We start from the raw sequence: 12,122 nt of genomic DNA, 5'->3' as shown, positions 1-12,122 counted from the left end.
ACATTAAATACCTTTGGGAAGAAAATAATTCTGGGCCTATGTATCTTTAATTGCTTGTTTATAAGTGAAATACCATCAAAATTGCTTATTTATAGTGAAAAACCATCAGAACTAATTTGCAAGTTAGATTAAGAAATAATGGACTTCTAGCAGATCTCAAATGATCTAGGAAAGAGTCCCAAATGATAAGAACTTTGGACAATAAAACAATTCAACTTTTGGATGTTGTGGGCCACATAGGCTACACTTTGCTGTCTTACAGATGTGCAAAATATTATTTCTTCTTTCACTTCAACCAAAGTAACACAAAAACACTGTGTATACTGAAAAGGAAAGGACACAAGGCTGGTAACAAAGAAACTGAGGTAAAAGTCAGGACTCCCCCGGTTCTGCCCTTTTTGTGTTGCTGCTGTTCAAGGAGGCAGTCAATGCTAGCAAGAGCAGTTATTCTCAAACTTCCTAATGCTGCAACCCTATAATACAGTTCCTCATGTTGTGGTGACACTCTAACCATAAAATTAGTTGCATTGCTACTTCATAACTGCAATTTTCTACTGTTACAAATCACTGTCTAAATATCTGATATGAAGGATATCTGATATGCTACTCCTGTGAAAGTGTCATTAAAACTCTAAGGGAGATGTTGACCACAGTTTGAAAACTACTGTGCTAGAGCATAGTGCTGACAAGGAAGACTGGCAGTGGACAGGCAGCCTATAGTTGGGAGAAGAAGAATGTGTCCAGATATGCTGCTGAAACATTCAGAAAGGAAAAAAAATGGTGAAAAGTAGGAATATATCTGAAAGTAAATATATTTCTATGTGCTACAATTTATTTTAAACACTGGACTTACTTTAGTTTATACAATACCTGTAATAAGCACACAAGGCAAACACGATTATTCTCCAAATCTTACAGCACAGTTAAGTAAGTTACCACAAGTAACTGGGATTTGACTTGGTTTCAGACAATATTTTCTTAAACATGGTGTAACATGAGGTCCTGCTTCTTGGAGTTTCTGTCCTGCCCAGTTCCCCCCAGCTGGTAAGCCCCAAAGAAAATCACACAGAGATCTCCATAAGTTATAAAACTGATCGGCCCATTAGCACAGACTACTTATTAGCTCTTGTAGCTTATATTAACCCATTATTCTTATCTATGTTAGTCACATGGCTCAGTACCTTTCTCAGCAGGGCAGTTCACATCTTACTTCTTTGGGAGTCTGGGCAGGACTGGGAGGAATGGGCTTCCTCCTTTCTAGCATTCTCCTGTTCTCGTCACCCCACCTCTACTTCCTGTCTGGTTGACCCACCTATATTTCCTGCCTGGCCAATCTGCATTTATCATGGTGGAAGTCATTTTATCAAGATGATATTACCAGGTAAATTTGTAGACTATTTTAGATAGATAGATAGATAGATAGATAGATAGATAGATAGATAGATAGATATGAATTAATTAAAAATAGTTAATATTTTCAAGGAAGTTAATAAATGTATAACATTTAACGAGCAGTTTTCTTTGAAAGACTATATTAATTTTCTCTTGCTGTGTAGTGCTTATTCATTTATTTTTACAATGCTATTTTGTCCAGTGTTGAGTAGCTAATACCAGTAATGGTATATGTGTGATTGAGGGGGAATTCTTTCCATATGTCAAGTGTAAAGTTATAAAACATGGAGTTAACATGGAACTCAAAGCTCTAAGTCTTTATAGACTGAAACAAAATATCCAGAGATACTATATTATTTGCTTGAAGGGCAAGGATACAAAGACAAGAAATTTCTCTGTAGGCATTCTATTTTGCAAACATATTTTATCCCTAATTTTATTCTATCATTAATAAAGGAAATTGTATCTAACATTAGACCCAGGATTTTTACTTGAAAGTGTATTCTGAACATGTAAAAGTGTTAATAAATATGAATGCGTATTATAAGTTCTCAAGGGCAATAATAAACAAGACACAAAATTAGAAACCTCTGGAAAGTTAATTTTTGTTGGGTTAAAAGACAAAATTTGGATGTTTCTTGTTTAGGATAATGGTATCATACCACAGCTGAGTTTTCTTATTTCATAGAAGAATATACTTTGGAAGTGTGTACATGTCTATACATCTGTGTGTGTGTGTGTGTGTGTCTTTCTCTTTGTCACTCACTCACTCTATCTATCTATCTATCTATCTATCTATCTATCTATCTATCTATCTATCTCTCCAAGTGTGTGTGTGTTACAAGGAGAGCAGGTCCTTTGTTTGTCCCGGACACCCAGCTAGCTTACACCCAAAATAACCACACAGAAACTGTATTCATTAAAACATTGCTTTTCCCATTAAGTTTAATTTCTTATTGGCTAATCCTTACATTTTAATTTAACACATTCCTATTAATCTGTGTATCACCATGTGACTGTGGCTTACCAGCAAGATTCTAACCAGCATCTGTCTCAGGCCAAAGATACATGGCATCTTTCACTCTGCCCTCCTTCCCAGAACTCAGTTCTGTCTTCTCTGCCTACCTAAGTTCCACCCTATCAATTAGGCTAAGACAGTTTCTTTATTCATTATCCAATAAAAGCAACACATAAACAAAAGGAATTGTGTGTGTGTGTGTGTGTGAGTGTGTGTGTGTGTGTGTGTGTGTGTGTGTGTGTGTGTGTGTGTGTTTAAAGGCCAGAGTTTGACAGATATCTTCTTCAATGACTCTCTACCTGATTTTTGAGACAGGGCATCTCACTGAACTTGAAGTTTGTCAGTTTAGCTTGAATAGCTGACCAACGAGTGCCAGAGATATTTCTGTCTCCCTTGTTTCTCAAAATGCTAGGATTACATACATACTCAACCATGTCCAGTTTTTTCACTGGTTCTAGGGATTCAAACCCAGATCCTCATGTTTTCAGAACAAGCATTTTGCCCACTGAGCTATACAGCCAAGACCTATATGATTGTCATTAAAAGGAGCACTATAAAATATTTAGAGGTAAAGAAAAATAAACCATGACTGCCTTAGGCAAGTCATGTTTAATGCCTTCATAATGTAGTGGAAATTTAGGATTTAACAGGTAATTTATGCCTCTATGTTTTAATAGCAAATGTAGCATTATTGTGCATTTTTCTTACTTTCACATGAGGCTCCATTGTCTCTTTATTTTGTAATGATATAGCATATTAAATGGGAATGTTTGTGGTTATTGTTAATTTATTTCATCTACATGGAATGAAATAAAGCACAGATAATGGGTTCTTAGTAGGAAAGTAGACATTTCCCCTCTGAGCTAGGTTATTTTTTTACCCTTCTTTTCCATGGATGATTTCACCATGCTTTCTTTCCAAGATATCTTGCTTCCTCATCTTTACTCTTTACTTTTCAGACAATGATGATTTATACTGACAATTCTTGAAGCTGCTATTCAGATTTCATTCAGTGAAACATGAGCATATAAAACAGCACGATTAAAATGCATTCCAAATATTTGTCCTTGTACCCACAGAAAAGTGTAATTATCAGCCCTCATCAAGGAAACTTCTCTTTGCAACAGATTAAACGCATTACAAAAGCTCCACAACCTATAGAAAAGCAAAGTTGTGAAGCCAAGTCCCAATAGATACATCTACAAATGAACTTTCACACATAAGGCTCAGATGAAAAAGACTAAAGATCAGGGAGTTCACTATGAGGTTGTGCTTCCTAGGAATGTCACAAACTCTACCCATAAAATCTCAACAACAGGCTGCCTATACACGAACTAATCAATAACCAGTGTGCATGTTCAAGTGCCTGGCAAAGGCTCAAAAGGCCTCAACCCTGCACAAAGAACTATAGGCAACTAAGGAATGCCAAGAGCAGAAAAAATAGTCATCCTCATGGAGGAGCAACCTTGGTTATTCAATATCAAATGTTCAGCTTTGAAAGTGTAAGAACAAGTAACATTATACAGACTGAGCAGGTTGTATTTAGGGATATGTATATATGAATATATATGAATATAACAATGAAAAAAGAAGTCATGAACTTGAAAGAGAATAAGGAAGGGCATCTCGGAGAATTTGTACTGAGGAAATAGAAGGGATGAACGGTGTAATTATAATCTCAAAAAATAAAGAAAGTAATAAAAAATGAAAGAGGAAGCATCTGCCCTAATCACATGCAAAAGAGTACACAGTTTCAGCCTTGGATTTGAAAGTAACTGTAAACCCATTATAGCCTGCATAGGCAAGACATGATTAAATATAGTTATACAGTGCCAAAATCCCAGATCAATGTTTTTCTAAGAAAACTGCAGTTTAGATAAATGAGTCCCTGCCACTAACAAAGGATCAAAAATATAATTCAATGTTAATCACAAAAGAGAAATCAGGATAGAGTGGAATTTGAAAGAAGTGGGGCAAATGCTTTAGTGAAAGAATAAAGTATAGGTCTGCACATGTTTTATGCTTTCTTTTCTGTAGCTGGGCCTCTGATCTTCCTCCGGGGAGGGGGTGAGAAGGCGTGGCACCAATGGTGCAGACACTGGGAGTCAGACAGGAGGCATACAACACACTTCTTTATTGAACAACAGGAAAAAACTTATTTACCTTTACTGCACTCAGGTGTTCTGGTGCATTGACCTCACATGGTCACCCGTCATCGGCTAGGCATGATCAGGACCTCTGACAGCTCCAGACAGACTCCAGGTTGACTCCTTTTGGCCTGGTAGGCCTTCACTTCCTACCTACAGATGTTAGGGCCTAGCTACATCGGGAACCCAGAATAGGAACTTCTAGCATAGGTTTTGAGCCGGCCTGATCAGAGTCCTTTTTTTTTCATTGTGGCTATAAATTTATGGGTTTTGCCTAAAATAGGTTCTAGTCTTTTCTCTCTCCTTACTCACAGTACTGGCCAGCAGCCCCAAGATGGTGTATTTTTGATGAGAAGGCCCCTCAATGTTGTATGGTCTCTGACCCTTTGGTAGGTAAGTATTTGGACATCCACCCTTTTTTTTTCTGTGTGCTGCTGTCAAATTTGTCTGTCCACCCATTTGTCTGCTGTCCACCTGTACACAATGGGCAACCTTTCCTTCACCTCCTCCCCTTACACATCTGATCTCCCAACATCTGATGAAGGGGAGACAGACAGTTCGAGCCCCCAGGGGCCTGCTGCAAAGAGTATGGCCACAGTTAAGATTGCACGTACTGCTTCCCAGTTAGCTCCATTCCTGCCATGGGAAGCTACACCTTCACTGGGGTACTCTTGGAGCTGCTGGCAGAACTGAGAAGGAAATCCCCTATTAGGTTTATAGGAAGACTGAACCTGTGACCACAGGAGACCAGCAGGTGCCATGACACTTGTCCTAGCTTTGCTTGACCTTGTTCTTACGGTGGCACTCTGACCTGACTGGCCATAGGGGTGAGAGTAGTCTGGTGAGGCCTCAGTTGCAAACCCTGCAGCATGAGGGGCCTGTCATCATCCATGCATGACTCACACCAGCACTTTCAGCCAACATGCACTGTTTCACTACCCCAGGCCAATTCAGCGGCCAACAGCAGCCTCTGTGAACCCCATAGCTCGTTGGGCGGCAGACCCCTGATGAACTCATGGGCTCATGGGCTGCTACCTGGGCAAGCTCAGCCCCCACAATGGGACCAAAGGGAAGAACAGTGATTATTGAACAGAGTTAGGGAAGTTCCAAAGTACCAAAGATGGGCTCACTGTTGCAAAGTCAATTGATTTAAAGGATAAATACAAAAATATCAGAACTAAATTTGTTCAAGATATTATCAATGACACAAATGAAGAGACTGGGGATGGTATCACCACTGCTACTGTTCTGGTACATTCTATTGCCAAGGAGAGGTTTGAGAAGATCAGCAAAAGGGCTAATCCAGTAGAAATCTGGAAATCTGTGATGGTGGCTGGTGATGTCATAATTGCTGACAGGGTTGTTGGCCAGCACCTCCTCAGATTCCAAGCCTACAGCTGCCTTCCTGGGACTGATGCTTCTTGATCTGCAACACCACTCACTGAAACCAAATTCCTGGAGTCCCTCAGGCTGAGCAGTCTGTCAGTATCCCATCCTCCATGGTTCCCTCCCCCACTCCAAAGCCCACCATGCTGCTTGAGATGCTGAGCCCAACTGCCAACTCTTTCTCCATTTCCACTCCTGGCTCAGTGTGTGCTTCTCCAATATTTAAGTCCATTTTTATGTTATGACAACACCTAAAAGTGAAAACAATAGCCCCCTGACATCTAGCTCCTCAGCCACCACTACAACTTCATCCAGCATATATGCACTATGCCCCCTTTTTCAATCTTAAATATGTGTGCATGTGGTAATAGATACCTGTTCCTCCTTGGTTTATGCCTCGCCCTTTCTGAGGAGAAAGCTGTCAATGCTATCATGGCTCTTATGTTGGTCATGGTAGTTAGGGAAATACCTTGGACATTTAAGACTGATGATGGCCCTGTCTATGCCTCTCAACAATTCAATGACTTCCTGGAGTCCTGGAAGATTTCCCATACTACTGGCATCCTAAAAAGCTCTAAAAAGAATGGTCCCTGTGTGTGCCATACAGCGTAGAAAACATAAAACTCACACTTTCTATAATTTATATAAACATGTTTATCTATAGAAGTACACAAAATTATAAAGAAAACATAAGCATCATGTATATTGCTTCTCGGATAGTGTCTAATGTCACTGCACTCAGTTTTACCATTTTTATCTTGAACTTACTTAGAAGGCAGAAGATGTGCGTAAATCTCAGAATATCTGCAAGATGATCTAATTTTCCCTTGATTTATTTTATGCCAATACTATCTCCATTGGAATCTTACTCTCATGCCCTAGCTATAAGAAAAATATGATTTCTATTCTATTGCTACTGATTGATTCAGCTGTGCCTTTGTGTGTGGTGCCTGGAAGAGATATTCATCTGTCACAGTGAATGTTCAATTAGGCTGTAGTTACTCTCTTCCTGCCATTACTTTCCTTCCTGATACACCCCTGAAGTCACAGTGATTATTTAATGGACCAGAAAACATTTTACAATAACCTACCACCCCTGGACTTGTGTATTTCTGCAAATATCTGTGAGAGTTCTTTCCTTTTGGCTTGTACTTGGAGATGACATTGTGAAATTAATGGAGTGACATAACTGAGGTCACTAGCAAGCTATTCTTCTCCTTTGAAAGAACATATTTCTTACATACATAGGGAAGTTCATTTGGGGGGCATTTTGCTTTGTAATTGCATTTAATACTCTGGGAATTGCTAAAAAGTTTTATCATTGGCACACTGTTTGACCTCTGTAAGCATTTGAATTTGAGACTTACTGTTTAAAAATAATATTGAAACAGATAGGAAATTGCTAAATTTTAGTTTTTGACCTCTTGGTCATAGCAGATAAAAAACAAATTTGTGGCTAAGTAGCAGATACCTTGGGGTGAATGTGGTAAATGGAAACAGAGGATGTCATAAGAAGTATCATATTTTACTTCAGAAAATTAATAAAATTATCTACTAACTACTATTGTCTTGGTTGAAGTTTCTATTGATTATGATAAAGCACCTTAATAAAAAAAAAACCAATTTGGGGAGAACGTCAAGTTATACTCCATCACTGACTGAAGTTAAGACAGGAACTGCAGAAGCCATTGAGAAACATGGTACACTGCGTTTCTCCTCTAGTCTGGCTCGGCCTGATTTCTTGTGCCATGCAGGACTACCTGCCCAGGAATGGCACTGCCTGCAGTGAGTGTGTCCCTCCCACATCAACCATAATTTAAAAAAATACCTTTCAGACTTGTCTACAGGCCAATCAGGTGGAAGGACTTCCTTAATTAAGATTTACTCTTCCCAGATAGGTATAGTTTTATGTCACGTTGACAAAAACCAGCCAACACAACAAGATTTAAGTAGTAGAAGTTAGGATTTCCTTTGGTAGTTTGTAACTTATGAGCAAAGAAACTATTAGAAGTGTGAAACACTTTAAACAACTGAAACAAAACAAAATGTATAGGAATAAAAGTTTTACAAATATATATATAGCATTGGGAATAAAAGCAACAGGTTAGCTAATAAATGACAGTGATTAAAAGGTTTTAGTATTTATGACACATGTTGTGCGAGGTTTAAACAAAGTAAAGCCAAAAAAAAAAAACACATACCACAGCTACAAATGGCAGGTACTCCAAATAATGAATAAAAAGAGAACAATTATTTGAAGGTAGATAGTAATTATATTCATTCACTGTTTTCCTGGATATCTATAAGGTAAATAGAAGCCTGAGTATGTCTAGAGTTTGATGGCAATTACCCCAGAAATACAGAAAGAAATGATATGAAAGTCAGATATTTTTCAAATAGTTCACAAAGCAATAGTGGATGAGTATTGGCTATATAAATGAAAACTCAGTTATGCTAAATTAATACCATTAAAACATGATAATTAGAAGCCACCAGGAGAGGCTGCCTGAGCAGCATGGCAGGCAAGCCAGACCACCTGGAGAGAAAACCTCAGCAGAGCTGCAGGCTGTGGTAAAAGCAGTGAACTCTGGAGACTGTTTGGCACTGGAACCTCAGAATCAACTCTGACTGCAACTGGAGGAGCAACCATTAGAGCAACAGCCATGCCTGCACCAGGAGTAGTGAGCATCTGAGTCATGGGTGTGTAAGCACCTGGACAAATGATTATAGAAAGCTCTGTTCTACTTACATCTGAAGGAATGTTCAAGGGAACCACAGCCCCCAACTACATCAATTGAAGAAAAAGGGACACTCTTGAAACACAGACCCAGCTGTTCCATTTGGAGGAAGAGATGGGTAGACAAGAGGGTAAGAAGACTCTCAAAAACATAAAGAATACAACAGAAACTAGTGGTTCTACATCCGCAAGTCAGAGCAATCTAACACTGATTAAGCAGAGGAAAATGACCTTAAAATAACTTTATGGTGAAGTTGAGGCCCTTAAAGAGAAATTCTCTTAAAGAAGTGGAGGAAAAGACAAACAAAAAATTAGAAGAAATCAATGAATCCAAAAAAAAAAAAGAAAAAAGAAGAGAAAAAGCAATCAAACAGATGAAAGAAACAGTTCAAGGCTTGAAAAGGGAAATAGAGATAATAAAGAAAACACAACCCCAGGGAAAGCTAGAAATGTAAAGTCTGGGTAAGTGATCAGAAACTACAGATATAAACATAAAAAGAGAAAACAAGAAGGGAAAGAGGGAATCTCAGGTGTTGAAGATAACGATAAAGGAAACAGATACATTGGTCAAAGAAAATGGTAAATCAAAAAAAATTCTTAACAGAAAAATATCTAAAAAATCTAGAACAGCATAAAAAACCAAACCTTAGAATAATAGGAACTGAAGAAGAAGAACTCTAGCGCAAAGCCACAGAAAATATATACAACAAAATCATAGAAGAAAACTTTCCCAACCTACAGAAGGACATGCCTATGAAAATACAAGAAGGTTACAGAACGGCCTCATTGCATTACTTACCTCAACTCTTAGCTGTCGGGAACGGTAACCGGGACCCGCTGTCCGCTGTCACCCTCGCCTTCTAACCTGTAGCTACCATGCGTGAGTGCATCTCCATCCACGTCGGCCAGGCTGGTGTCCAGATCGGCAATGCCTGCTGGGAACTCTACTGCCTGGAACATGGCATCCAGCCTGACGGCCAGATGCCAAGTGACAAGACCATTGGGGGAGGAGATGACTCCTTCAACACCTTCTTCAGTGAGACAGGCGCTGGCAAGCATGTGCCCCGGGCAGTGTTTGTAGACCTGGAACCCACGGTTATTGATGAAGTTCGCACTGGTACCTACCGCCAGCTTTTCCACCCTGAGCAGCTCATCACAGGCAAGGAAGATGCCGCCAATAACTATGCCCGTGGCCACTACACCATTGGCAAGGAGATCATTGACCCCGTCTTGAACAGAATTCGCAAGCTGGCTGACCAGTGCACAGGTCTTTAGGGCTTCTTGGTTTTCCACAGCTTTGGCGGGGGAACTGGCTCTGGGTTCACCTCCCTGCTGATGGAGAGGCTCTCTGTTGATTACGGAAAGAAATCCAAGCTGGAGTTCTCTGCCCCGCGCTCGGCCTCGCCAGCAAGAACGACGCGGGACACTTAGGATTCTTCTGCAGTAAAGCTTTATGCATCTTGAGAGGGAGAGCATAAGCTTACATGGCGGAGACCCAGAATGAGGGGAACCCAGCCCTTATAAAGGAAACAGTCCTCGCTTCTGACGTGTCACTCTTGGATTGGTCCGCTGCCCATTATCCCAGATGATGCCTCGGGAGTAGGCAGGGACGCAGCGGTAGAGAGTTACCAAGCACGTGCGCTGGGATTAAAGGCGTGTGCTACATCACCTTGAACTCACAGAGATCTGCCTGTCTCTGCTTCCCAGGCATTGGAACTAAAGGCGTGTACTACCACGCCTTGAGGTCACAGAGGTCAATCTGCCTCTGCCGCCCAGGCATCAGGACTAAAGGCGTGTACCGCCACACCTTGAGGTCACAGAGGTCAATCTCTACCTTTGTTCCTAGAAGCAATGGAGAATGTGGTCCGGCCCTCCACAGTTCTCCATCTACCCAGCCCCCCAGGTTTCCACAGCTGTGGTTGAGCCCTACAACTCCATCCTCACCACCCACACCGCCCTGGAGCACTCTGATTGTGCCTTCATGGTAGACAACGAGGCCATCTATGACATCTGTCGTAGAAACCTCGACATTGAGCGCCCCACCTACACTAACCTTAACCGCCTCATTAGCCAGATCGTGTCCTCCATCACTGCTTCCCTCAGATTTGATGGAGCCCTGAATGTTGACCTGACAGAATTCCAGACCAACCTGGTGCCCTACCCTCGCATCCACTTCCCTCTGGCCACATATGCCCCTGTCATCTCTGCTGAGAAAGCCTACCATGAGCAGCTTTCTGTAGCAGAGATCACCAATGCCTGCTTTGAGCCAGCCAACCAGATGGTGAAATGCGACCCTCGCCATGGTAAATACATGGTTTGCTGCCTGCTGTACCGTGGTGATGTGGTTCCCAAAGATGTCAATGCTGCCATTGCCACCATCAAGACCAAGCGCAGCATCCAGTTTGTGGACTGGTGCCCTACTGGCTTCAAGGTTGGCATTAATTACCAACCTCCCACTGTGGTACCTGGTGGAGACCTGGCCAAGGTCCAGAGAGCTGTGTGCATGCTGAGCAACACCACAGCCATCGCTGAGGCCTGGGCTCGCCTAGATCACAAGTTTGATCTGATGTATGCCAAGCGTGCCTTTGTGCACTGGTATGTGGGTGAGGGTATGGAGGAGGGAGAGTTCTCTGAGGCCCGTGAAGACATGGCTGCCCTAGAGAAGGATTATGAGGAGGTTGGTGTGGATTCAGTTGAAGGAGAGGGTGAGGAAGAAGGGGAGGAGTACTAATCTGTTCTTTCAGCCCCTGGATCATGTCAAACTCCCAGAACGTCAGCTTCAACGTTAGCCGACAGTCATTGATGCTTTCGTGTTAACATTGTTCTGTGATCATGTCTTTTCCATGTGCCCCTGTATGGTTTATTTCCATCATGTCTCAAAGTAAAAGCTTTAAGAAAAAAAAAAAAAGAAGGTTACAGAACACCAAAGAGACTGGACAAAAAAAGGCCCTCTTCACAAAGCAATCAAAATGCTAAACATATAAAATAAAGAAAGAATATTAAGAGTTGCAAAGGAAAAAGGCCTAGTAAAATATAAATGCAGACCTATCAGAATTATCATCAAATTCTCAGTGGAAATAGGGAAAGATAGAAGGTCATGGTCAGACATCATGCCAACACTAAGAGACTACAGATGCCAGCCCAGACTATTTCCAACAAACTTTTTAATCAGTATAGATAAAGAAAACAAGATATTCCATGACAAAGCCAAATTAAATTATTGCCTATCTTCAAGTCCAGCCCTACACAAAGTGCTAAGAGGAAAATGCCAACCCAAGGAAGTTAGCTACACCCACTGAATCCCAGGAAATGGATAATGCCACACCAGAAAATCCCAAAGAAGAGAAATATATACACAATACTACTAACAACAACAAAAATAAATAGAAATAACAGGAATTACCAATTAGTTCCTTAATATCAATGGATTCAACTAGCCTAT

At 40.9% G+C, this 12,122-nt stretch overlaps 1 protein-coding gene and 1 pseudogene across 1 annotated transcript; both read left to right on the top strand.

Moving 5' to 3' along the window:
• Positions 1–9,466: 9,466 nt before the first annotated feature.
• On the top strand, positions 9,467–10,020 carry LOC148123250 (tubulin alpha chain pseudogene; annotated as a pseudogene).
• A 587-nt stretch (positions 10,021–10,607) lies between these two features.
• LOC148123249 (tubulin alpha-1B chain-like) lies at positions 10,608–11,591 on the top strand. The gene has a single exon (XM_087903789.1). It carries the CDS (start codon positions 10,662–10,664, stop codon positions 11,409–11,411), a length of 750 nt encoding a protein of 249 aa, XP_087759915.1. The 5' UTR covers positions 10,608–10,661; the 3' UTR covers positions 11,412–11,591.
• Positions 11,592–12,122: the final 531 nt, after the last annotated feature.

Source organism: Myodes glareolus, chromosome 1 (genome assembly GCF_982192425.1).
Source record: "Myodes glareolus chromosome 1, mMyoGla1.1, whole genome shotgun sequence".
Lineage (NCBI taxonomy): Eukaryota > Metazoa > Chordata > Mammalia > Rodentia > Cricetidae > Myodes > Myodes glareolus.
Note: the sequence above shows the minus strand (reverse complement) of the source record. Positions and strands in the feature narration are given on the sequence as shown.